We start from the raw sequence: 27,289 nt of genomic DNA, 5'->3' as shown, positions 1-27,289 counted from the left end.
TTAGAAGTCATATCAAATCGTTAAGTCAAGGTCACGAGGACCCGCTTGTTTTTTTCTCCGAGTGTTATTGAGTCTGTAATCTTGCTCTTAGAGGCCAAGCAGAACAAACTCATAGAAACTCAGTGATGATCCTTAACACTGCATCAGTGGTAAGTGTGGGTGTGTGCGAACAGGTGTGTGTGTGACAGTGTGTCATTCTGTGTGTCTCATTACCATGCATGGTGTGTCAGTGTTGTCCAGAAGGCTGAGCTTCCATCCATTGCTCCAGGGGAGAGTTATAGATTACTGGCTGGAGCAGGCAGGGGCCAGGGGAGCCGCTGGAGCCCAGAACCAAGAACTGTAGGCTGGGCACGGCTCTCAGCTCATCAGCCTGTCTCTTGAGGCTGCGGAGCTTAACCTGGAGCAAGGCTCTGATTAACCAGACTAATGACAGTACAGCCCCCAGCTCCCACTGCCAACACCATAATCACTGCTTAAGGCCCCAGCCAGTCGTCATGTCTATATGGAGAGAGAGCAGTGTTACAGCTTAATGGATAAGTCTACGGACAACAAGCATTTTAAGTCAACGGTCAATAGAAGCTTTGAGAGTCAATCGCAGGAGAAGGGACCAATGTATGAGGCTTGAATGAGCTCAAATACTTTTTTCTGTTTGTAAGCTGTATCTATGTAAGAGGCTCAGTATGTGAATATAAATATGCACCACCGGGTTTGTGTGTGTCACCACAGTTGGAGGTGTTTAATGAGCACTGATCGATGTCTCATCTGCGCCTCCTTAGCGCTAATGCAAACATTTCATCAGGACAATGGAACCGTTCAGCCTCTGGTACACACAGAGAACCCAACAGACAAACAGCACAAACCAAACAACGTATGCAAATAAGCCAGACAGTCAAGCTTTTGTTCTTACACTCTGTTACAGACAATTACCCAGTAAGTGCAATAAACACACCACTGGTAACAATTTATATCTTTTTAGCATCTTTGAAGGTGTGAAGGAGGTTGGAGTGCAGTCAGCCTGCAGAACAGGCATGCCAATAGTGCTTACTGTCCTCTGTGAGTAAAGTGATTTCTGACAACTCCTAAATTAATCCCTGCAGCTAGATCACAGCCCCGCTTTATGACTGTTTGTGTGTGTGAGAGGGAAAGTTAGAGACAGAAGTAATAGCTTGGTGTTATAAACAGACTCGAGTCGATAAGTGATCTAGCTCCTGCTGGGTGGAGAATGAGAGAATGATATTCAATTCAGACCCCAAAATAGGTAAAAAACAAACAAACAAAAAAAAAAAACTCCTGCAGGTTTACTGCTGCTGCTGCATGAGGGAATAAAAGGATGACACTATTATTTTACTTTTCCTATAAAGCTAATAGCCGCAGAGGTGAGATATAGTTAAAAGGCAAATATGGGGCAGACTTCAATGAAAGGGTACCTGGTTACTTTACTTTCTCTCTCACACAATTTTTTAAAAAGCATTTCCTCATTTAGGACTTCACATCACAGGTGGGGATTCAGCAATATATGAACAACTTCCATCCCATCTCCAAGCTTTCAATATTAACAAAAATCCTTGAATCTGAGGTAATTTTGCAGTTAAAACAGTTTTTATCTCAAAGTCAAAGTAAACTTTACTGTCATCTCTGCTATATACAGTACAGTAGATAGAGAGATGAGACGACGAAGCTCCAGTTCCCTTCAGTGTAAAAGAACAACAATAAATACAGTAAGAGTAAGAATAAGAATAAATATAAAGACTGGGGTAAGGGGAGTATATACACTTTGAGGTAAAGGGGTCAATAACATTCTAAAATGTACAATTTACAATCATGATTTAAAGTGGCTTTGAAGTGGTTTAGATGACCAACATAGCAGCTTTACAGTTTACAGTACGAGTATGAGTATCTGGTAGTAGTCTGGTATCATCATAATTGATTTTTGGTTTCAGGATAGGGCACATACCATTACTGCTGCTAGAGCTGTGACAAATGATCTCATAGGTGTCCTGGACAGTACATTGGGTTGCCTTATTTGTGGATAATGAAGTGTTGATTAAAAAACTTAATAATGCTGGTTTTGGTCCTAAGGCTGTGAAGAAATTCTGAAATCTTGTAAATCAAAATCAGTCTGTATATGCAGAGTGCCATAAATCTGATTTTCTTGAGATAACTACTGGTGTCCCACAGGGTTCATTTAAACAAAAAAATCTGGGCAAATAAAATTTCAGCAAAAATACATCTTTATGCTGACGATATTATCATATTCACACATGCACTCTCTGTAGGGAATGCAATACAAGAGCTTTATTTAAAAACAAAATTTGTGGTATTCACAAAAATTCACCCACAAATCTGACATCTGATGGTGAATCAAATAATTCTTGCCTTACCCTTTTTTCAAATAAAAATACTTGTGGAAGCTACTTTTCTACCTATGATGGTTACATGGATTCACTGTTTGATATATGGATGTTTCTGCCTCAGCTTTACTGAGCCATACACCTCTATGTTTTATTATAAATGCAATCATCACTGCATTCACCCCTGGACTCTGTGTGATTTGATGGGCTGGCCGTCACTATTTACAAAAAAACAGCACTGGTATATTTTTCTCTGATTCTAAGTCCAGCAGCATACCATATGCTCCTCTAAATGGTTGCTCAGACATAACTAAAGTTCTGACAGATCTGTGGAAAACAGTGTTCACTTACTATGTACCTTGGACATTTAATAATTTCCAGAAAGCAATAAATGAACATGCCTGTATCTGTTGGTGAAAGTTTCATAAGGAATGCAGTGAATGAAACCTGTAGATGTTTTTCTTGTGAGGCCATTCATATTTTATGTAATTGGCATTTTTTGTATTGTATATTATGTTGTACTCCCTGCATTTTGTGTTGTTTATGTGTGTCATTTTTTAAATGTTTTGAGATTGTACAGCATCTACCTTGGCCAAGTCTTTCCTTTGAAAGAAATTTGAATGCAACTTCCTGGTTAAATAAAGGTAATATTAACATAAACAACCGTGTGCATCTGAGATTTTTGGGTCTTTAGTGTATGTGGGAGACTCAAGAATAACTTGCAGTAACCCGTATTTGTCCTAATTAAAGACAGCTCTTAAACCTAAAATCTCACCCCTTTTTAAACCGCAGTTGGACAAAAACCTCTATAGGAAATGAGGAATATGCTATATTGAGTTTGGACTACATGAGCAATACTTGTAATATCAGATATATGATCGGTTTTGGCCATCCATAATCCATAGGATGTATGCTATAAGGTGACAGAGGGAAAGAAGAAGGATGCAAGACTTATGTTCCAGTGGCCACTTTTCAGTCGGCAGAAACTCTTATTGGCTGACAGCCCTGACTTAGCCATTCACGTTGCTGCTGATCCTCCATAACATGCAGAGCTTACCTTGTGTGTCCACATGCACAGCTGTGTGCAGCTGCTGAATGGACCACTCATGCAATATTTTCTGTTAGTGTGAGTTAAAGCTGCGGCTTTACAAGTGCTGGTTGACAGCTAAGCAGAAGAAAGATCCAGGCATGCACTCAGAGCAGCTGCGTTTCTGAATGGATCCCGCCGCCATTGTTCTGCTGTCACTAACTCATCTCTCAGGCCCAGGAGACACACCACTGACATTTACCAGACCCACACCACTCCCCCTTCCCCACATATCCTTCCTCTCCTCTCTCATTCTCCCTTTCTCTCTCTCCTACCGCTTCCATTGAGTCCCTCGCTCATTCTCTGCTTCTGTCACTCCATCTCTATCTATGGGATGATGTATGGGGATGGATCAGTGTGGACACGTGTGTGTGTGTGTGTGTGTGTGTGTGTGTGTGTGTGTGTGTGTGTGTGTGTGTGTGTGTGTGTGTGTGTGTGTGTGTGTGTGTGTGTGTGCAAGAGAGAGTCAGAGTAAGTGTTTGTGTTAATGAGTGGCCCTTTAAGGCTATTAAGCTAAGATTGGTATGCCCAGAATCCCTCATTACCCAGCAAGCAATGCCCCCTACATGGAACGGTAATTGGGAAGGAGAGAGAGAGAGAGAGAGAGAGAGGGTGAGAGAGACAGGGAGAGAGGGCTGAGGTGGAGGTGGAAATAATAGGAGGATAAACAAGGGATAATTGGGCGGATTGAGACCAAGAGAAGCATTTGATCAGGCTGATTTGTGTCTGCAAAGAGAGAGATGATGTGAAGAGCAGAGAGGTTAAAGGTCACACACTCTAGTATGTATGCACACGTATGACACGCACATGCTTTACATGCATGAGTGGTGCTCTATAGACCCAGACCTGACATAAGCTTACAGATACATACATGCATACATGCACGAAGACATACTAAGACATGCATGAAAGATCAGGCTGCAAAAGCAATCTTTTAAAAGGTTCATAGTCCCACAGAAGGTTCATACTATGAAACAAAATTTGAGTCAATATCAGTCTGACTTTGGGAGTTCTGATTTATTTAGAAAAATGTTTTTTACTCTGTCAGGCTGTGCGACCATGGATGTCACTCAGACATCTCTGACAGTCGCTGCAGTCTAGATACACTTTTAGTCAGTTTTACACAGTGATACATCAGCATCACCCACAGGACACAGACATGAACAGCAAAGATTCACAGCATTACTGGTGAAATCCTTACCTGCTGTTGCTGCCAAAAATCTTAAACTGATGGATTTCAACTTGCTTTGTTTTAACAAAAACACTGAAGTATTAAATTCAAGTGACTTTCTCTTTTTGGTCTTTCCTTGTGTTTACATTTAGGTAATTTTATCAACCACACACTTGCTGATTTATTTTTTAATAAAAATGTAAAATAATACTATCCATTTTGTTTTTCTAAAATAAACTTTAGATTTGCAGATACTTTTGATAAGTGTTTATGTATGGACATAACATTTTGATGTCACCCTTCTGCGTTAGGGGCACTTGGAATGATTTACGGGCATTTATAATTCCCATCTGCTGCAGATCCTCCTGGTTTATTTATTTTTTCGTCTTTGTCTTGTACGTCAGCGACTTGACATTAAATTTGGGACTTACCAGAATTTTTTCATCTGGCTCTTCTTTACAGATTTGTTGATAAAGTACAGCAAAGTAAAGTGTAAGATGCTCTGTATGATTCTATGATGAAACTAAATAAAAGTTCAAAAAAAGAGCAAACCGTGGATTTATGTCGCCATCAAGTGGCAGGACTGTGACTTTGTGCACTCACAGAGAAAACGGGACAGAGCCTCTTTTTCTTTTTCGGTGGGCCGAGGTACCCGACTGTAGGATCTGACTATAGTCAGCTGCGACATAAGATACCATCTGGTCGCCTGTCCAAGGGGAAGTGTCAGGAAGATTACACGGAGTAGACCCAGGACTCAGATACCTGGCAGAAAATGGATGTGTGGATGCAAAAGTACTTGTTATGATAAATTAATGTAAGGTCACATATCTACTCAAAGTATGTCCACGATCATGCCCAGCTAAAAAGTCCCTGCTCACTTTGAATGCTCACTTATATGTAGCTACCTGGACTGACACGTAGTGACATTAAGCACCACATTTAGAAATGACGTATAATACTCCCAGAGAGTGCATGTGAACATAGTGGATATGCAACCATTTTTTATGGAACAGAATCTGGACCTTTTAAAAATCGCATATATGCACATATAACAAGCAGAGTGATATAGATTAAAAACAAGAGGAAAAACAGTGTAAAAGGAACAGCTTAAATTCGTGTCTTCAGTAAATAATTTTCGGAGAGAGGAGTGCAAACATGATTGGTAATTTTTAGGTTAGGTTAGATTAGATTACTTCCAAATTTTGGATGAATAAACACAATTTAACGCATAGCTCGTCAGAACAATAGAAGCTCTGTGGTATATTTGGTGTCAGTGACTAGGACTAAAATTCCGATTGCAGCCGAGGCAATAAAATCTTACTCTACAGGCTAATTATTTTACATTGCATCATCTTATACTCCAAACATGTGAAATACTGTGTCAGCTGTTGTGGAAACGTTGTTCAATCTCCAATTGATCGATGGTGACAGCAGCACGTAGCGTCTGCTCATTGGACGTTACTGTGATTGACTGAGGAGACGAGAGGAGAGGGCGGCTGGGCGATACCATTCATCCGGCCCAACACCGAAAAATAGCCTATGAAAAGATTAATGAGCTCTAGAAGCCATCAGGACTGCGGTTTCAAAGAGGATTATGGGCGTGTAGCTGAATTCGATGGTAAGATTACGAATCTGGGTAATTTAGAGCTGGATTAGCCTCCTAATCAGACGCGGTGTCCCCTCGCATCCCTGCGAATAAACAGGATGAGGAGACGGTTTTGTGACGCTGCAAGGAAACCTGCGAAGATGCAGAAATTCAAACAGTGATGGACATCCAGTTTTCTTCCAGATCGGTTTAACCGTTTTTGTTTTTTGTATTTATTGTTTTACCAGCGTTCCCTTTTTTGTTGGTCATGATTTTCCTGCGGAGGCTTGTGCAGCTTTCGGTGCTGCTGATCCACGCTGGATGGTGGGGGGTCGCGCCGAGCCCCACCGATGAGGGAGCACTCCGGACTGGCCACGGAGAGCACGGAGAGCCTGGACACCAAGAGCCTCACAAGGACTCCTACAGCACCTTCGCCTCCGAGTTTCTGGAGTCCAGATATCTGTCCGATGATGGTGAGGATGTCACTCAGTCCACTAAAGATGAGCAGCTAGTGGTTTTGTTTGCATGCTTTTTTTCCACACACAAGCACACAGGGCCTAGCACGGGCAGGACAAAGGTTAATATGTGCCAGTGTTGTCTTGCATCCAACCTGTCACCTCAATATGAGGCCTTTCAGCACCCAGGCCAGCTCCCCGATGGTAGCTGCCCACCCCTTCCTTCTCCTCACCCACACACAGAGTGCAGATGGCCTCTCCTCAGTTGGCCTTCATCACTGAATACATGTATCAGCTATTTAGTGTGTAATCAACAAAATTCACGTTATTTATTTACTTATTTGCTGTGTTTCGCAGGTTACCCATTCCCCACAGCACCCCCAGTTGACCCCTTTGCCAAGATCAAAGTCAGCGACTGTGGAGTAACAAAGGGCTGCATAAGGTTAGAGATCCACCTCTGTCTTTCTCTAAAAAGAGCTCGAGTGTTACTGTAATCCCTGGGGGTCCTTCATCCCAGATGCTCCTGACGTCAGAGAGCCAGAGCTAAACATGGGAACGCTCAGCAAGCTAATCTTTCTTCTTTGTAACCTGGATTCAGTTTCTTTTAAAAAGTGTCCTCATTTGTTTAGATGAGCTCTGTCTGCCCAGCTGAGATCTTATCTCTAGTGAATGACTGTGAGCATTTGCATTTATTTATCTGCACTCAGGTACGGGAAGCCGGGGTGCGATGCAGAGACGTGTGACTACTTTCTGAGTTATCGTCGCATCGGGACAGATGTGGAGTTTGAGCTGAGCGCAGATACGGATGGCTGGGTGGCTGTAGGTTTCTCATCTGATAAGAAAATGGTGAGCAGCTCTGCAACATCTCTGACTGCTAAAAGTTACACAGGTCTTATTTGGGACAGCAAACCATGTGTTTGTATCTTTTGGGCTGCATATAATTATGATTTTTTTGTTTTATCGCTTCAGGGTACAGAAGAATTAGCAGTCCCACGTCAAACTCATGGATAAGAATTTTTTTGACTGTAAGAGATTGAACCAATTAAATATGAAATTCAGTGACTCAGCAGGTCTCCACAATAAACTCTCTGTGTCAATGTTTCAAAACTTAAAAAAACATATATTAATTTATTAGCCAGTTTGTTTAATAAAAACATTGTTTGGGTTAAAGTAAACCCTTTCACAATTTAATCCAATGAGGCGAAGCTTGTGCTGTTTTTTCCCCCAGGTCAAAACATTGACATCACAACAGTGCGACTGTTGTTTAGTTTGACACAATTTGAGCTTTAAGACATGTTGTGTTATCTTGCTGGAGGCAGCCATCAGAGGATAGGTACAGTGTGCCAATAAAGGGATAAATATATTCAGCAACAATCTCAAGAATGGCTGCTCACTGGATATTTTCTTTTACAAGGAATTCTTTGGAAAACATAGAGATGTTTACATGGGGAAAATCCCAGCCGATCAGCAGTTTCTGAAATACTCAGATTAGTCTGTCTGGCACCAGCAACCAAGTTCAAAGTCACTTAAATCACTTTTCTTCCCAATTCTGATGTTCATTTTGGACTTCAGAAGGTCATCTTAATATCTTAAATGTTTAAATGCTTAAATGCACTGAGCCATGTGACTGGCTCATGGGTATTTTTTTTTTAATGAACTGGCCTGGAAGTGTATATTTTACCTTGACTGTATCATAATGGTCAGTTTTTTCAAGAACTAAATTTATGCACATTTTGGAAATAACACTCTTTGTCTCCTTAGGGAGGAGACGATGTTATGGCCTGTGTGCACGATGATAACGGGCGCGTGCGGATACATCACTTCTACAACGTCGGCCAGTGGGCCAAGGAGATCAAGAGGAATCCGGCTCGAGACGAAGAGGGCATATTTGAGAACAACCGCGTCACCTGCCGTTTCAAGCGACCGTTATACGTCCCACGAGAGGAAACGCTTGTGGACTTACACCTCTCGTGGTACTACCTGTTTGCATGGGGACCTGCTATTCAAGGTGAGCGATGAGTTTTTAGCGTCAGATTACACTGCCCATTTTTTTAGCCCTTGCCCGTGACATCTCCTTCATCTTACCTGTCCAACAGGTTCCATCACGAGGCACGACATTGACAGTCCTCCAGTCAGCGAGCACATGATCAGCATCTATAAGTACGTGGACATCTTCATGCCCTCCACAGCTTATCAGACATTTAATTCTCCCCTCTGCTTACTGCTCATAGTAGCTCTCACCTTCTACCTGCTGATGGGGACGCCATAACGAAGCACAGCACAGCACAGCAGAGAGAGGATGAAGCAGCAATAAAAAAAAGTTTAAATCTGATGCCACATACAAGTGCCCTCTTTGCACAGACTGTGTTAGATATATTGAACATGAAAGACTATATATTCATAACTCACACAGCATCTTGAAGTATTAAAGCAACACTCTAGAGGTGATATGTGCTGATCTGAGTATTAGACAAGAGGGCAGAGTAGTAGTAGTAGTTTAAAATAGGCCAGTCATTTTCAGTGTTAACGATAGCTTCCAGTTATATAAAAATATGAGGACTCCATTCCAACAAATACATCTCACAAGACTTTGAAACCCTGCATGCACTGGAAAATCTGGGAATGGTTTCAGACACCCACCGTGCACTGGTGAATAATGTCAAACTTTGCCAAAACAACGGGTTTCTGAGGATGAAAGGAAAATAAAACAGCTCTCACAAATGCTTCCCGTCTCCTCACCCTGCTACGTTTCTGTGGATCTCAGCCTTAAAAAAATAAAATAAAAATGTTGTTTGCTGGTGTTAGAAATATGGACTGCAGGGTTTCAGGAACAACCCGGTGCATCTACTATGTAAAAGATTTTCGTATACTTTTTTTTTTACATCCTTGTCTGATTTCATCATCTCACTTCCTCAACCACAGTAACTGCTTTGTTTATCAGTACTGTGACACTGTGACTTACAGCAAGACTGATGAGAAGAGTTACTACTATTGCCTGTTCAAGCAATAACACGGTTAACAGAAACATTTTGCTCTTATATGAAGTAATATTTTTTTCCCCTGGGTTGCTATTGTAGCTTTTGAAGTGTATTAAAAATGGTTGAATATGTTAAGATGTCTCCCACTGAAACATCTGTCGCTGCTGTGCTTATTGCTAAGAACACAGTCTATACAAAATACAGACGCTGTAGTCAATGCAGAGATTGCCTTCTCACTCTGGAAGTATAAAGCCAAAGGGCATGACTTTAATAGAATGTAACATAATTAGATTTTGAGCAGTGGCTACGTGTAGTATGATGTGCAGCCTGATAAAATGTACAAATTACTCATACATTCACACTCGTGAGAGGCTGGGCAGAAGATAAAATACACAAGAAAGCGCAGAAAATAACAAACCAACAAAAAACACACCACCTTTTACACACCACCTGCTTTTCAAGCACATGAAATGGGCAGTGGGAAAAATAAAGGGGTTGTAGAAATTCTCATAAAAAAGTAAATGAATGTACAAATGCAATGGTATTCATATAAAAACCATTGTATATTTATGCGTGGTTGTTTTGTTTTGTTTTTCTTACCAGTTAACCTAACATGCATGCCTGCCATGGGAAGAAGCTGTAGGGCACAGGGAGAATATGCAGCTTTTGAACAGAAAGGCCCCACACAGCCATGAGATTCAAACCCAGTGGAAGTGTAAGCTAGTGTGGTGTCAACTTGAAGTCAACTTACCGTACCATTTAAAAAACAAATGTTTAAAAAAGGATCTCGGAATTTCAGAAAACCTGATCATCATGACTCTAATTGTCTTAAAGACACTTTGTTTAACAATGTAATGTAATTATTTTTATTTATATATTTTAAATAGCTATGATGTGTATTGCTGCTTGAATTAAGTACTTTATAACATCACCTTGTAACATTAATAAAACAATAATAAAAAATAAACCGGAAGAAAATTGGTAAGTTAAAAAAAGAAAAGAAAAAGAAAACAGGAAGGAACGCGCGACATCACCGACACTTCATTGCCCATGAGGCCTTTGGGCATTCGATGTTGCTACGTCATTGTTTTCCTCCCTCACGCGGTGGATCAGTTGGACGGGCTGGCGGAGCTGAAACTGGGAACATGGCAGACGAGGAGGATTCGGCGCCGGATCCCGCCGCTGTCTCTCCCCCAGAGAGTCCTCACGCTGGGCAGCCTCACTTTGTTTCTTTCTCGGAGAGCTTCCAGCCGGCTGTCGGGATGATGAGCCAACTGCTAACCCAGCCCTCCTCCCTGAAGTTTGACAAGAACATAAAACAGGCCTTCTACAACACCGGGGCGATGATATTTGTGGCTATCTGCTGCGGGGCAGCTGTCCTGGTCTATTTCATCCTCGAGGCCTTCCTCCGCCCGCTGCTCTGGGCTGTGCTCTGCGGCACCTTCCTCCACCCCTTCAAATACTCCCTGGCTCGTCTCGGCCGTTCATGGCTCAGCGGCCTGCAGGACAGCGGGACGCCCATAGTGGTGGGGACGCTGCTGGTCCCGGTGTGGTGTCTCAACTACGGGGTGGAGGCGATGGGTAGGGTAGTTCTGGAGAAGCTCACGATACTCCTGGTTATCGGGGCGGGGGCACCGCTGGTTTACTTCCTCTACCTTTTCTGGAGTGTCATCGGTATGCAGGTGATCCTCGGGCACGTCTGTGGGGTCATCGGGAACGCGCTGGACTGTTTCCACTTTATGTGGGTGAGTGACAGTAGAGTGACAATCCTCTCTCTGACAGAATGACAAAGGGCCCCTCTGTCCGTCAGAGTGGGTGCTGTTAGGTCAGCTCTGTGTAAACTGTGGCACATATTTTAAATATTATCTGGGACAGAATGTTAAAAGTTATACTTTAAACGTCAATGATTTTATTACTCGCCTGATTGTGTGGGTCTTACTATAGTAAACTAGTAATCTTACGATAACAAACTAGTAGTCTTTTGATTGTTGGTTGGGTAAAAAAAATCAAATATGAAAAGCTCACATCACGTTATTTGCACAGAAAATTATCTACAGAGGGAGTAATAACAGTAATTGTGAATTTCATTCCTACTTAATCCCGTTTTGTGTGTCTGATTAAAATGAACTCAGAATTAAAATGTTGACTGTACAAATGTATAAATGTTATTATCATGTTGTCATAAATGCCATTTAGCAATAGGCAATAGTTGATAAAGAATAATTGGGGGATTAAAGTTGACTGGCTGCTGCAGTGTGTCTCTAATAAAGACTTATTCGATTAACCTAAACAGAAAATGTGTTTCTTGGAATATGTGTGCAAACTTTTATGTAAGTTGATCTAATTTCCTGCAGTTCCAGCATCTGATCGATCGGTACCTCATTCCCAAACAGCTCCAGGGGCCAGAACCCGTCCACCTCATCCAAATTGCATTAAATGTTCTTCTTTCTCTGAATGCGGAGTTCAGCTGACAGAGGGCCTGTGTTTATAAATAGGATGGAGGACACTATATTAAATTACATCAAGGCATGTCTTTGTGAGGAGCGACACAAGCTGAGATCTTTATGAGCAGTCGATTAAACTTCTAGTGTAGTCTTAAGTGCTGACTGCTAAACAGGAGCAGAGCGTTTGTAAAACTGGATGAGTTTAGGAAGAAAAAACATCAACACAAAGTGATTATCACAAAAACTGTTCAATTATACTTTTTAAGACTCATGAAGTTTAAAGGTTCAGCATCAAATGATGATTATGATGCAATGGAAGAGAATAGAAGTCTCAGTATATTTAATTAAAATACCCTCTGTTTCATTATTGTGCATCTTTGTTTTATTTCGTCACAGGTGGGGACTGTCGTGTTTGGATACTTGCTGGCGGTTTGTTTTAAGTGGAGTCCTCAAACTGAGCGGTACCTGAGGACTCTGGCACTTCCTGTCTGGGCTGTCCTGCTCTTCTACATCGGTGAGTGTGGACAGCGCCCACAGCCAGCCATACAAGCTGCCTCTTTGGACTGCAGGAGATTTCTTCTAAATGTGGTCAATAAGTTGCTGCCTGTACAAATCCACTTGTCTTTGAAACAGAGGGCACGCAGAGTAAGATGAGGATGTCGAAAGTATTTTTAGCACACTTAACACTTGCTCTGAGCTTCAGGCGTGAAGTTTTAAAAAGTGACTGAAAGCTGGTTAAGAAGAAGTTCTGCCTTAAAAGGAGGTTTCTGGGCACATGTGAGAAAATGTTTTCTGCTTTGAAGTTTTTAAAAGTGCTTTCATAGCAACAGTCAACATTGTATGTCATATTTGTTTATGAATATGGTTCAGCTCATCAGGCAAGACTAGCAGAGTCATGCTTGACAAGGAATATACCTGTTAAGCCAGTAATGTCGTCCTGCAGTTTAACTACAACAGCTTTCTCTCAATCTAGTTAAATGTATCCATCCGTAACTCATCCATCTTCGTCCACTTATACAATTCCTCTATCTGTTTTAGTGTCTCTGACTGGCTCATGGAGAGTCCCCATATTTGTGGTTGTGGTTGGGCTTCTCATCGTGGGCTACCAAGAGAAACCACCTGTCCCTGGCACAGGTGAAAATATACTATCACACCTATACACTGACATACATTGACATTTACCAAAATGAGATACCTTTACTCACCATTAACTAGGTAATAAATATGGTCAAATGAGCACAAGTCTATGATGTGCTTAGATTAAGTTGCATTTAGCCACATTTGCCTAAGCCTAGCTTTACGTGAAATATAAGTGACTTGAGGTGACTGGTTGGGCTACGCTCATCAGACCAGCTTTGATCTTTCCTACTGTGCATCCTCCGGTCTGCCTGCCTGCCTTTGTGTTTCGTTATATTCAGTCTCTCTTGATCTCCCCAGGTGAGCTTTCAGGGCAGGTGCTGTCATTTGCTGCTAACACTATTTACATGGCAATCTCCTGTAGCAACCTTCAACCCAAAACTGAACTCAGTGGAAGCTCCTCCACAGGTAAGCTAGCTGCATTGTATTCAGTCTATTAAAGAAGATCATACAGATGTCCCAGATATCTGGGCTGTAAGGTTTATGAAATGAGAGAACTGGCAGATTGAACAGAGGGAATCAGACCTCTGAACATACTGTTCGATAAATGTTCAGAGCATTGCTAATTGGTCAGAAAAATGTCAAGTTTTAAAACCCAAGATATGCAATTTCAGTTTTACATTCTTTATTTCTTTTTTTACTGTAGCTGCTTTGGCTTTACCAATTTAGCCACAGCGGCTGAAACTCAACTGCTTTGTTCTTTCTTTCTCTTCCTCTTCTGTGCTTCCTCTGTCTGCTTTCCCTCATCCGCTCATAGATGGTGTGCAGTCTGTGGGTCCCGTGCCTTCCACTCCTGGGTTTCCTGGGTTCGCTGGGAGCTCTCGTACATTGCCCGGCCTCTTCCAGAGAGAGAAAAGCTCCCACAGAGCCAGTGATATTTACTTTATTCTGCTGGTCTGGGCTATTGTCTTGGTGCAGGTCTGGCTCAACCTGTGGATACTACAACTGCTCCCTATTCCTGTGGCCGGTAACACACACACACAGACATACAAACAGATATGTGCACACTTTCAGTTACTCCTCGTCAGTCGGATTTTACTCATGTGCATGTTGGCTCACTGATCTAGTGTGGGTTCTGAAGAAGCTGGTGGTCCGGTTTGGTATGAAGAGCTTTGCAGAGAGGACTCTTACCTCGTGGTGGACGGTGCTAGAGAAGTTTGGACGTGAGCGTGAAGAGGCACTGCTCCCTGGACCAATCAAAGGCCTGGCTCAGTTCCTCCTACGTATCGACACTAAGGTAATGTAAGAGCTGCCTGTGAAGCTGATGTCCTTATTTCCTCTGCCTTTGACTTTATACTTCCCCATCCAGACACACTTTATCTGCAACTGCTTGATAACAAATTACTTATCAAAATATCTCAGGAAAACTGAAAGTCTCAAAATGCTCTGTTGTTATCAGTCATATTACATATGTTAGTTTCATTTTTAATGTCTAAATTTAGCCAGTGTAAAGATCTGCCAGGTCCTAAATTTATTAAAATGAAATTGGTAAATTCATATTAAATTGCCAAAAACGGGGGCTTTTTAGTTTTCTTTACCTTTAACAGAGGATTTTAGCTGCTGTTTTTGTTTTTCAGCCTTTTAGTTTTGACCCAGTTGCAACAATCTCATCAGTGTCGTTTACGGCAACAGCTGGAAGCTATTTTTAGCAAAAAGCTGTATTAAACCAAGTGTGCGCTAAACTGCCCAGCACCAAATGGTAGACAGACAAAATTAGCACTTAGCTGAGAAACACTTTAAAATCAGTTCATTAAAAAACAGAGCTAAAAGGAGAGTGAATATTAGCCTGATGCCCGCATCACCAGGTGGGCAAGAAAATACTCATGCATCAGTGATGTTGTTGCCCCATATCTGCTGGATGTGTAAGTATGCAGTTGTTTTGTTTCCAATCAAAATTTAGAGGCAAAATATCTCCAAATCTCTCAATATAGACTAAAAATCTCAAAAAACAAAGCAATGCAGAGCAGAATTTTTTGCCGACATATTAGAGTGAGTGACAGGATTAGTGCTACATGGTTTACATTTCTCAGGTTTTATAAATAATGATGTCATTGCTGTAATCTTATACACTTTTCTGCCTTGCCCTCACAGTTTTGGGATGTATTTGTGTTCTGTCTTTGTAATCACATTGATTTGCATCCCACTTGTATTGCCAGTCCACACTCACTGTAGTTAGTGTATCTTGCCTGCCACTTCCTGAGGGGTGTACTACGAAGCAGCTTCCGCAGAGTTTGACTTTTTTGTTTTCATGCATTAGTTGGTCCCATGAAACCTAAAACCTCATTCAAACCTGACGGGTATTTCCAATTTTAATGTTATGGTTTCTGTGACAGGCTCTGTCCTCGCTTACATAAAAGTGGGAGTTGGTGGTGGGAGCATCATTTGACTCCTGTTTAGCACAAAATGGACTGCAACAGCTATACTGGTGCTGCCAATAACTCAAGATGGAACAATTCAGCAGAAAAATATAATCGCATAAATTAATAAATTACTATATTTATTTTACCACTCAGTCCACTCCTGGTGCTGCTATTTAATGTAGAGATCTACAAATTAGAATCATGATGCGTTTCATTATGAAGTGCATTCAGGTTTGACACTGTAATTAGATAACTTTTGTTATTGACCAAATTGAATTAAATAAATTTTCTTAATTGAATAACCTCTGTAATAAATTCCAGTAGACTGCTATCGCAGTAGTGTAAAACGTAGCATTTACACAAGTTCAGTGCCTGGGAATTCCTGTGAAAACACAACATGTACAGTTGTTGTCAGTTTACATTCATCACAGGCATAAACGTCATAGTAAATTTGGACTTTTAACGATTTTTTTGAGCTGTTCTTTTTCCAGACTTGTATTATTGTAGACCATATATGTTTAATGACTTTAAGGAAAAAAAGAAATGGGAGCATGAGTTTGAACTTATTTTAGATTTTCTCTCATCCAAATAGTCTGGAACATATACATACACGCCCAAATGTATACACATACTCAAGTGGTCCCGAAGGTTCTACAGTGCCTTTTAATCTGACAGGGCCAAGGCCTATTAACTCCTCATTAATTATTGACTACAGCTGGTAGTTTCTCTTTGCCAGCACAAAAAGGATTTGCTTGGCAGGACTCATTTGATTGACCTCAGACCAATAGGAAACTCAAAGGAGCCCAACCCGAGAACCACCGAGGCTCAAGAACTGGAAACTGTTGGAACACCAACATCACTGTCCACAGTCAAGTGAATTTTACATCGCAGTGGATTGAGAGGGTGTTGACCAAGAAAGAAACCCCTGCTTTAAAATCAACACATTCAAGCTCCTCTGAAGTTTGCAGCTGCTCAAACAGATAAGCCAAATGCCCTCTGGAGAAAAGTTCATGGTCGGGCAAGATAAAGATTGAACTTTTGGGCCACAATGACTAGAAGTATAAACATGAGGAACACTGTACTGAGTGTCAAGCATAGTAGTGGTAGCATCATGCTCTGGGCCTGTTTTGCTGCCAGTGGCATAAGGTACATTACAGAGAAGATTCTTAAACTTGATCTTAAATGAACAGATAGAAGGTTGAAACTTGAACACAGTTGGTAGTTCCAACAGGACAATGATCCCAAACACATATCGAAACTGGTGTTAGAATAGATAAAGTAGGCTAGCATTGAGCTTCTTGAATGGCCTTCCCAAAGCCCCGACCTCAACCCTTTGAATATTCATGGACTATGCTGAAAGGCTGGGTCTGCTCCAGGAATTATGCCTAAAGCTTGTCGATGGCTACCGGAAGCATTTGGTTGACTTGCTAAGAGACATTTAAACAAAATAATAGTGGAGATTTATGTATATATTTTGACCCTTAGTGGATTAGAGAAGAGCCAAAATAAATACAAACAACTGAGTTCAAAGAAATCATTAAAAGCCCCAAATGACCTGTGATTGTATGTAAACTGACCACAGCTGTACCGTTTGCACTGCTGTAACTTAACTGCTAGACTTTGTTCAGTGCTGTTATGTACAGCTTAACAGATTGCATGTCAGCTGATAATCTATATCACTCTTAGGGCAACTTGTTTGGAAAAGAAGTGAAACCGTATCACTTGGAGATGATGTTAGACAAAAACTTCTGAAAATAGCTTTAAAACGAGAGCTGCCCTTCTGAAACCTCTGGCTATAGTCTCAACATACCTTGCTAACACATGAATTCCTCTTTGTAGTACACCGCTCTGACCCCTCAGAGCCTGTACCCACACAGAGCTTGTATTCTTGTTGCACGGGTACATGTGATGACTGCTGCAAAACTCTTTCCAATAATAATTTTCCCAATGTCTCTTTGTCTCCTCCCCAAGCTCTGGCATTGGCTTAACAAGCAGGTAATGATTTGGAGGAGCAGAGTGCTGAGAGAGCGAGACTGAGAGAAAGTGGGCTTGTGTGTGAGAGACATTGAGAAAACAAGGGCAAATAAATAAATAACTTGTATTTATGTGCGGGTGTGTGTGACAGCGTGAGCACACCTTGTAGCGGCTTGGACTGGCATTTTACCCATCCACTGTCATCACCTCTGCCATCCTGTCTAAACATCTGTCCTCTTGCTTCTTTCCAGCTTTTATTTTGACAGTGAGCTACAGCCGGGGTGTTGCACTCAATAATCCCTCAGCCCAGACTGTATCTTCTCTGCTTTGACCTGAGTTTGTCTTGAGTGTGTATGTATGTGTGTGTGTGTGTGTGTGTGTGTGTGTGTGTGTGTGTGTGTGTGTGTGTGTATGTGTGCGAGCTGCCTCAAAGAGTAGTGTTAAATTGGGGGGGGGGGGGGGGTGTTTCCTTTTTTTTTTCCTGGAAATTTTAATTTTTTTATTTTTTAGGTGTGGCTAAGGGACTGGACAAAACAATGGAAACAGGGTTATTCAATGTGAGGAACTAAACTTAGTGAATATATTGGCCACCTTTGAACCATTTGGCTTTGTGGAGCTGGTTATTACCATAGACTGTATATAAAAGATGGAGATTAGCACTGGGCTGTCACTCATTGTTTGGTCTTTGTTGTTGTTGTTCTTTTAGTTTTAAAGTAAGACATCAGAAAAGAGGCTTGGCTCAAATTGAGATTTTTGTGGAAACTACATGCTCAGTCAGCAGCCAGGACCAAATTTCAAACCCTTTTTTGTCATCTGTTTTACTCTTACATTTGACCATATTGTACAACATACAACATTCTGCTTTTTTTTTGTTTTGTTTTGTTTTTTTGTTTTGTTTGTATTTTAATAAGGCTTGAAACTATTGATGAGACCACAAACTCTCTCTGTAGTTCTCAATTTGAACTATATACAGAATGGCTGTAGCTCCCGTTGACCTCAATGTACCTACAAGCCTGCATTCTGCATCTGAAGGCCACCAGGTCACAATAACTATGGTTGGAAAAAGACTTGCTTTCTGTCTTGACCTCAGTACAAATTTAAAGTGTTTACAATCTATTCAATTCAGTTCGGTTTTATTTATATAGCGCCAAATCACACAAGTTGCCTCAAGGCACTTTATACTCTGATTCTGGCTGTTATTTATGAACTAGAGTGTCTTTTATTTAGAATTATCACAGGTGTTGATTCAGTTCAGTCATTTCTGATGATGTAGTTTATATTTTTAATACAGTGCCGATGTGCTGCATTGGAAATGTAGTGTTTGTCGTTGTGCGGCCTGTGTATAACTTTTTAGAGGTCTCATGCTCCCTGTTGTGATAGTGACTGAAACCTCTTCTAAACCTCTCGCTGCTCAATATTACCCAACTTCTTTAATTTAATTACTTCTTTCAGTATTAAAATCTTTTTGAAGTGGTGTTTCCATTTTTTTGTTAAACAACTGTTTGCTGTTCTTCTTTCAGGTAAGCTAGATGTTAAAGAGGAAGGTATAAGACTCGCTATAGATTCACTCACCTAAGGTTTTACACAGACTCTTTGCAGAAAATGCCATGTCATGTCACCATCAATATAATAAACCATTACGCCATGGCCTTAGTGCAAAAAGAGAGAGTTCTGCTAACAGAGCTTTGATTTTAATGCAGTTTTGGCGCATTGAGAAACCTGAGTCGAGAACAGAGAGCTCACTTTGAAAGTGATGTTATGTCTGTTTGTCGTTAAACCAACAACCCAAAAAGCCACTTGCATGATTTAATGCTTCAGTGCAAGAATGGGTGCATGCATTGTATGAATACAGATATGCTGTTATTGTCCTCTGTGAGGACTTTTTACGTCTAAAATGACTTTTCACAAGTGATAAGGACACAGGTTTCTCCATGTGCATGTTTTTACCTCCTTTAAAGTTGTACTGATGAGTCTATTTTGCCATCTTCCTATTATCCCCCCCCCCCCTTCTCCCTGTCTTTGCCCTCCTCTCCTTTTTATCTGTGCACCCAGATGGTTGTGTGGCTGGAGCGATCTCTGGATAAAATCATCAGTATCTTCATCATCTTCCTCTTGGTCACAGGGACCCTGCTCATGGCTCTGCTGCTCACTGCTATGGTAGGTTTTTGGGTTTTTTAACCTGACTTCACATCATTTGCACTGATGATGGATAAAAAAAATAAACATTAATCTTTGTAGGTTCATCACGAAAGTGCTCACATCATCGACGTAACCAGTAACCTCATCAATGAGACCGTATCTAACCATCCAGAATGGGCCAAGTAGGACAGTCCACTCTGTTTTTCTGTGTTTATTTTTAGACTTTCCTCTCATTTGCTAAAACAACCTTACTTTGTCCTCTGTTAGCCTCCTTCCAGAAGCCCGCGTGGTCCAGAAAGCTCTAAATTCAGCTGCTACTAATGTCTACCAGCATGGGAGAGAATGGATAACACAAAAGGTCAGGACAGTAATTTTCACTGATAATAATGGAATACAGCCAGACAGCGAGGAATGTGACCAATCTGTTTCCTTTGTGTGTGCAGCTTCATAAGATTTTAGGAGATAAGGTGAACCAAACTGCAGTGATTGAGAAGCAAGTTTTAGAACTTTGGGACCGACTGTATCACTCCTGGTTTGTGAAGGTAGTGTCAGAGTTTTGTGTTTAATGTCTCCCAAAGTCTGTTCTTCAGTATTCTTCAGTTTTACATAAAATACTATGGTCACATTTTTCAGAATGTAACCCACTCTGGACGGCATCGTGGGAATAAGATGACTCACAGACAGAACAGCTGGCTGGGGGACATCCTGGACTGGAAGGACATTGCTTCCTTTCTGCAGGAAAATATCGAGACACTACTGTCTGTAAGTATGAACGTATGTAACGTACACTATAATGCCAAGTGTTTCAATCACTTCCATGGCCACAGGTGCATAAAATCAAGCACCAATGCATGCAGACCGCTTCTACAAAAGGATGGGTCGCTCTCAGGAGCTCTGAATTCCAGCATGATACCGTGATAAGATCCCACCTCTGCAGTCCAAGACCATTTTGTTTTCTTAGATCAGGACATCAGCCATGAGAGCACCATGCCAGCACTGCCCCACTAGCAGCATTTGCAAATTTACAACTGTGTGCGTCTTAGATAGAAGTACAGTTTCCTGTGGATGGTGTGTTTATTGTTGCCTCGTCATTTTGCAGATCCTGGAGTCTTTGTGGGTTGTAATGAGCAGGAACGTTGGCCTCCTCATCTCCACCACGACCACTCTCCTCACCGTCTTGTTCCACAGCGGCACGGCGCTCCTCAACTTTGCACTGAGTTTGGTATGAAACGCTGATCACAGCCACGTCGTTTTCTCCATTTTATAAAGTCCAACTGTTTGCAAAATTGATTATCATTATTCTTTTGTAATGCACAAAAGTAAGCAGAAAGTGTTCAGCTTAACTGCAAGTGTTTCTCAAAAATATTCTAATAGATTTATAGAAATCTGAGGCCGAATAATGTCCTGCAGACTCGTCCATAAAAATGTTCTCAGACTTATGTTTAGCTAAAGATCATTCCCAACTGTGTGCTTAGGTTGATTTATAAATAATGCTTACTAACACGTGTCAGTGGTGTGTGCTTGTTTGCTGTGCTTTCTGCAATGGAGGCAGTGCTTCTTTTAAGCATTGTTTAAACTGTTGTGGTACATTTAAACTCCTTCATATTAAGCACACACTCACACTGATGGATGCACTAGGGGCAATCTAGTATTTAGTATCTTGTCCAGAGTCATTTTGAAATGCATACTTGAGGAGCCTGGGATCAAATTACCGACCTTCCTTTTAGTAGATGACCCGCCCGGGGCACCTCAAGGAGGCGCTATCATTAGCTAACTTAACAAGGCATTCATTCCACTGAAACATCTTCTTAAATAAGTATTTTGCCAGGTCGTGTAAAAAAAACAAAAAACAAAAAAAAACATGATCCATAACCTGAGATCAGTTTAAATTGATGACACTGGCCTTGAGTTTTTTCTCCTCAATAAATAATGCCAGCACAAATGAGCAGTAGTCTGGAATGGCCATGGACCTTTACAAAGATCAAAATCACCTTAAAGTTAGAGGAGACTGAGGCCAGGAAACATTCACTGGACTAAAATAGTGAGCTGACATTAGAGCCAAACACGCATCCTGGAAGCGTGTCAACTCCACAGTGACCGAGGTGGGGCTTGGACATGTCATCTGTTCCTCAACCACAATACAGGACTTTACTGAGCATTGTTAACTGTGTATATTTAATGGTGTTGCTCTTTCTGTCTTATTTTAATAAAGTAGACCTGCCACATTTACTCTTAAAGATTTAAAAAGCTAATCAGATAGTCTTATATTTAGCACAGCTGCCATTTTTACTCCTTCCTGTAGGTGATTTTCCTGACTACTCTCTTCTACCTGCTGAGCTCCAGTGGAGAATACTACAAACCGGTTAAATGGGTGATCAGCTTAACTCCTCTCTCTCAGCCGGGACCCTCCAGTAACATCATCGGCCAGTCTGTTGAAGAGGCCATCAGGTAGTCGCATGCGTAAAAGCTACAGAATCTAAATTTGTACCTTGGCGAGATTATTTTTGACCATATTTGTGTTTGTTTTGAAGAGGAGTGTTTGACGCCTCTCTGAAAATGGCCGGATTCTACGGCCTCTACACTTGGCTCACTCACACTATCTTTGGCATCAACATCGTCTTCATTCCTTCTGGTGAGTCAGCGTGTCCGCAGCAGATTGTGCTGTCGTTATGTTCGCACCTGCCAAGCCACACTCAGTGTTTTGTCACTCTCTGAATCCCTCTTTCCTGGCCTGAAGCTCTGGCTGCCATCCTGGGTGCCGTGCCGTTCCTGGGGACCTATTGGGCAGCTGTGCCGGCAGTGTGTGACCTGTGGTTGGCGCAGGGTGAAGGTGTCAAGGCCCTGCTGCTGCTCATCTGCCACCTGCTCCCAACATATTTTGTGGATACAGCCATCTACTCTGATATATCAGGGTATGTATGCGTGACCAGCTTATTTGAGCTTCTCTTTATGGCACTGGGACATCTGACAAACAAATCGCACCAAACCACCTGTGACTGTTAACATAATACATACAAGTCCGCTTGCTGGCCTAATGTGGGTTTGAAAGAAAACTGTACAGTTGTACGAGTCTATAAACAGCGTCTCTGTTTGCCTCTGTTTCATAAACTCCCTGTTGTGGACAGATAATGCTCCTGTCTTCGAGCTTCAAGCCCTACTATCTTTACATACAGTTTACATACACACTCAAATGCATACATCAACTCAAATCTTTTAATAAGCAGTGCTGAAGATTCTACAATGTCTTGTAACTTGATAAGGCCAAGGCCTATTAATTTCTCATTAGTTATTATGATTGAGTACATCTGGCAGTTTCTCTTTACCAGCTTAAAAAGGATTTGACTGACAGCACTCATTGGATTGACCAAATGGGAACATCCCAAAAATTCAATGAAGATCTAAGTAGGAGAATTATAGATTTACACTAGTTGTGAAGGTCTCTTGGAGCTATTTCCGAACACCTGCAGATTCTAAGATCATCAGTTTAAGTAGTTCTAGCTAAGTACAAGTTATTCAGATGTGTCACCAGTTTGCCAGGGTCTGGAGGAAGTCCCGAGCTGCCACCCTCAGATGAGAGGAAAATGGTTAGGATGTTTGAGAACAATCCAGGACCTATCAAGGTTGAAGCCTGTAGGAAACTGGAGGCACACCAGCGTCACTTTCCACAGAGAAGCCAGTTTTACCATGAACTGAGAGGATGACGACCAAGAAAGAAGTGCTCAAAAATTGACGTCTTCAAGTTCAACTGAAATTTTCAGCTGCTCACATGGACACGCCAAATCTTCTAGAGAAAAGTTTGATGGTGAGACGTATCAAAGAGTGAGTTTTTGTCCACAATGACAAGAGGTATGTTTGTAGTGAGTGAAAGCGAGGCTTACAAACCTAAGAAGGCTGTACCAGCTGTCATGCTCCAGGGCTGCTCTGCTGCTAGTGGTACTAGTACATTGCACAAAGTGGCTGGAATAATGAAGGAGGATCTCTAAATTCTTCACCTCAAATCAATCGTTGGACACAGTGGTTTGTTTCAACAGGACAGTGACCCTCAAACACACATCAAAACTGGTTGTGGAATGGATAAAAGCTCAAACTAACCTTGATGGGTGTATATAAACTTCTGACCACAGCTGCGGTTTGGGGAAAGCTAACTTTTTAGCCTGTTTTAGCCTTCGGCTGCATCACATGTGTGCACTGATACAGTAGCTGCCTGCCAGCCTTTCCACTGTGTTTTAAACCATTTCTTTTGTCTTTGTCTCAGAGGTGGACACCCATATTTGACAGGCCTGGCGGTGGCAGGTGGTGCGTACTATCTGGGTCTGGAGGGGGCTATTATCGGGCCTATCCTCCTCTGCATCCTGGTGGTGGCAGCCAACATCTACAGCGCTATGCTGATGAGCCCCAGCTCTGCAGTGCCCACACCAGTGCAGCCAAACTGGCCTCCCCACCCTATGAGGTAAGACGCATGAAGAACAAACAGCAGATTAGATGTTTTTAAAAAAATGCAAACCAACCAGTCAGTTGTCTTCTTGTCTGTGATTAGTAGGACCTTTACGGACGCCACTCCCTCTGTCCTGAAGAAGACCTGTGAATGAGCACATGAGGAAACGACATCCAGCTTCCTATAGGCTGATTCCTCAGGGGACTTGCTCCCCTCCCTGAAGCTCCTCCCTGTGTGGCCTGACTCCATAGGGGGACGCCCTGACTGAAAAAGAGGCATAGCAGCTGGTCACCCATGATGCTATGTGCTTAGCTGAACGGTTTCTCAGAGCGATATGGCACCAGCTCCTTTCATTCAGCAGCACACAAAAACTCCTGTAAGCATGCACCCTAATCCCAAACTTGGACCAATGACATCACATTGGGTTTACGATTGTGTAAGGCGGAGCCATCGATGCTAATCGCATCATCGCTCAAAACTCAGTGCCTAATTTGTTTTGTGATATTGAGAAATGCCTAAAAATTACTGTGTCATTTGTGGTGAACTGTAAGATGATATATTTTATCTACAAGACCCCTGATTTCCAGCCTGCACTCCTTGGCTGTATCTGTGCTACCGTACGTGGTTGTGCAGTATTTGTACTCCCTACCTCTCTCCTAATGGAGGCTCAAGTAGAGTTTGTAGTAAAGGCAGGTTTTCTAAAAAAAAACAAAACTTCTTGCCACAGTTGTTGTCTCATGTGACTCAAGTAACTGAGTAATTAGACAGGGACCTGTTATTATGCTTATTTCTAGCTACATATTCGTATTGTGAGACTATAAATGAGTATTTCGTTAAAACTGACATCACACTCTCGAAGCATTGGCCACTGTATGTGCAGTGACATCGCCACAGCTCTGTACCAGTTACACCAGCGCCGAGGGTGCAAGGACTCGCTACAGTATTCTCCTGAACGATAGGTGTCGCTACTCAGACAAAAAGTCCATGTCAGTGCTGGTAAGAAGTCAAAACCAGAACCAAAGAAATCAGAAGATTTCTTTTCTCCCTTTCAACCTGCTGTAACATCTCCCTCTGTGTAATCTGTGGCAGCTGCTGCACGAGGTTACATAAGTTAAGCGGTGTAGCACTGGCCAAAACGACATCAAAGCTCGGCGTTGTTCACAAGGGCGAGGAACATAAATGGACCCTGACACAGCTGCTAAGTTCACCTGCTGTTTGAAGAAGCCCTCTTTCTTCTGATTGGCTTCCCCTCGCCTGGCTTCCACACAGAAGCCAGTGCTCATAAACCCCGCCTCCTAATCACCATACAAGGAAATCTGTGCCAAGCTGATGTCAGGAGTTGGCAAAATGATTGCCTCTCATAAAGATTAGTTTTATATACATTTACCTCATTTTTTGATGCACATTTAATATGATCACTGTAATTGGATAGTAGTATAAACACTATGATACACGACCGATAGAAAATAAGGATAGGTCCCATTTAACCGTTTTAATTTTTACTCTTTAGTTACTGTGTTATTCACGATTCCGTGATCGTAGCTGTGACATTCTCAGCTTTGACAACGGTGTTCACTCCTGCTTTACTGAACCAAGCTTTGTTACCACTGTTTGTCTTTTTTTGTTTGTACGATTCAGTTATTATTAATAATAAAAATAATCTATTTTTATTGGCTACAGGTTTAGACTGATGATGATGACTACTTCTAATGGATCAGATTACACATCTTACAATCAGATTTTAGTCTGGTTCCATTATCAGAGGATGTTTTTTATTTTATTTTATTTTGAATGTATTTAAAGATTAAGATTGTTTTGTACACATATGTGTGAAACCAAGTTTTTAATTCCTTACATTCTCTGCTGATCTCTCACCTTTGCACTCAGAAAATCTTGATTGAGTGATTTTGTGAAGCACTTTCAAGTTTTTTTTGTTTCCTTTGAAGTTTTTTTTAGGGCTGCGACTGTTGTCCCGGTCACAAGATTTCATTGACAGTTTAGACTTCACACACCTCAAATCCTATTTTAACCTCTTTTGCTCTTGCACTTCGTGCGCCACACTGTAACTCGAGTCAGAGCACTTGTCTGAGAGGAGAGTGTAAAGCAGGTCACTTGAAGCTTTAATAAAGAAGCAGATGACTCGTATGCAATGTGACTGATCAGACATGGCTACCATGTTAGCTGTCTGAGAGTGGGACAGTGTGATGTGCTATGAGTTTCAACCCAATACTGTAGTTTTCCTTTTGTACTGATGCTGTGGTTTTGTTTTTTTATTAATACTGGACATGCACTGATACAATAAACATGATCTAAACTGCAGTGACTTTGACTGTCTTGTATTGTCCTTTTTAGATTAAATAGATGAAACTGTTTGCTAAGTTTCGTGAAACTGGTTCAGTGTTGTATTTGCCAAAGTGTGGACGCAAGAAAACTGTCACTAATGAAGAAACATCAGTGGCTGTCCTAGCGTCATTCAGCAAGAGCCCACAGCGTAGCACTCGCCGCATGTCACTGGAGAGTGGCATTAGTCGAACAGCCCTTCGGCGGATATTAGCTACTCACAAATGGCACCCTTACAAACTCCAGCTACTGCAGCATCTCAACGAGGATGACCCAGATCGGCGCACAGAATTTGCAGAATGGGCAAAACAAAAATTGGAACAGGACGCTCAGTTCACGCAGAAGATTTTCTTCAGTGATGAGGCAAACTTTTATGTGAATGGTACAACGATAGTGGGTCCATTCTTCATCAATGGAAACCTCAAGGCCACTGGATATTTGAAATTGCTACATGATGATGTGTTTCCCTCTTTATGCACTGAAGCTGGCACGTTCCCTGAGTTTTTCCAGCAAGATGGTGCACCACCACATTATGGGTGCCAGGTCCGAGCATTCCTAGATAAACAGTTTCCTGGAAAGTGGATTGGTCGTCGTGGGCCAGTTGAATGGCCCCCAAGGTCTCCCGATCTGACCCCCTTAGACTTTTCTCTTTGGGGTCTTCTGAAGGCAATTGTCTATGGTGTGAAGATACGAGATGTGCAGCACCTGAAACTACGGATACTGGATGCCTGTGCTGGCATTTCTCCTGCGGTGATGCTATCAGTGTGTGAAGAGTGGGCAGCACACAATGGGCAGCACACTAAACACATTTTATAAGTGCTCAGAAACTTGTA

General features: G+C 41.8%; 2 protein-coding genes across 4 annotated transcripts; both read left to right on the top strand.

Moving 5' to 3' along the window:
• The first annotated feature begins 6,088 nt into the window (after nucleotides 1–6,088).
• On the top strand, nucleotides 6,089–9,779 carry frrs1l (ferric-chelate reductase 1-like). Its single transcript, XM_026184196.1, has 6 exons — nucleotides 6,089–6,227; nucleotides 6,443–6,667; nucleotides 7,007–7,091; nucleotides 7,357–7,495; nucleotides 8,411–8,657; nucleotides 8,746–9,779. Exons 1-6 carry the CDS (start codon nucleotides 6,149–6,151, stop codon nucleotides 8,916–8,918), a joined length of 948 nt encoding a protein of 315 aa, XP_026039981.1. The 5' UTR covers nucleotides 6,089–6,148; the 3' UTR covers nucleotides 8,919–9,779.
• Nucleotides 9,780–10,263: 484 nt separating this feature from the next.
• tmem245 (transmembrane protein 245) lies at nucleotides 10,264–26,435 on the top strand. Of its 3 annotated transcripts, none has more exons than XM_026184194.1 (18): nucleotides 10,264–11,372; nucleotides 12,468–12,585; nucleotides 13,110–13,205; nucleotides 13,509–13,616; nucleotides 13,966–14,175; nucleotides 14,276–14,445; nucleotides 17,540–17,563; nucleotides 19,595–19,699; nucleotides 19,781–19,863; nucleotides 19,949–20,039; nucleotides 20,125–20,223; nucleotides 20,315–20,443; nucleotides 20,781–20,903; nucleotides 21,984–22,129; nucleotides 22,213–22,313; nucleotides 22,419–22,593; nucleotides 23,937–24,131; nucleotides 24,222–26,435. In XM_026184194.1, exons 1-18 carry the CDS (start codon nucleotides 10,698–10,700, stop codon nucleotides 24,268–24,270), a joined length of 2,697 nt encoding a protein of 898 aa, XP_026039979.1. In that variant the 5' UTR covers nucleotides 10,264–10,697; the 3' UTR covers nucleotides 24,271–26,435. The 3 variants fall into 3 exon arrangements, with proteins under 3 accessions (XP_026039979.1, XP_026039978.1, XP_026039980.1); XM_026184193.1 differs by having other exon boundaries at nucleotides 24,219–26,435; XM_026184195.1 differs by lacking the exon at nucleotides 17,540–17,563 and having other exon boundaries at nucleotides 24,219–26,435.
• The last annotated feature ends 854 nt before the right edge of the window (nucleotides 26,436–27,289 follow it).

This window comes from Astatotilapia calliptera, chromosome 11 (assembly GCF_900246225.1).
Source record: "Astatotilapia calliptera chromosome 11, fAstCal1.2, whole genome shotgun sequence".
NCBI classification, from domain to species: domain Eukaryota; kingdom Metazoa; phylum Chordata; class Actinopteri; order Cichliformes; family Cichlidae; genus Astatotilapia; species Astatotilapia calliptera.
The sequence above is the reverse complement of the archived record's forward strand: the minus strand, read 5'-3'. Positions and strand labels throughout refer to the sequence as shown.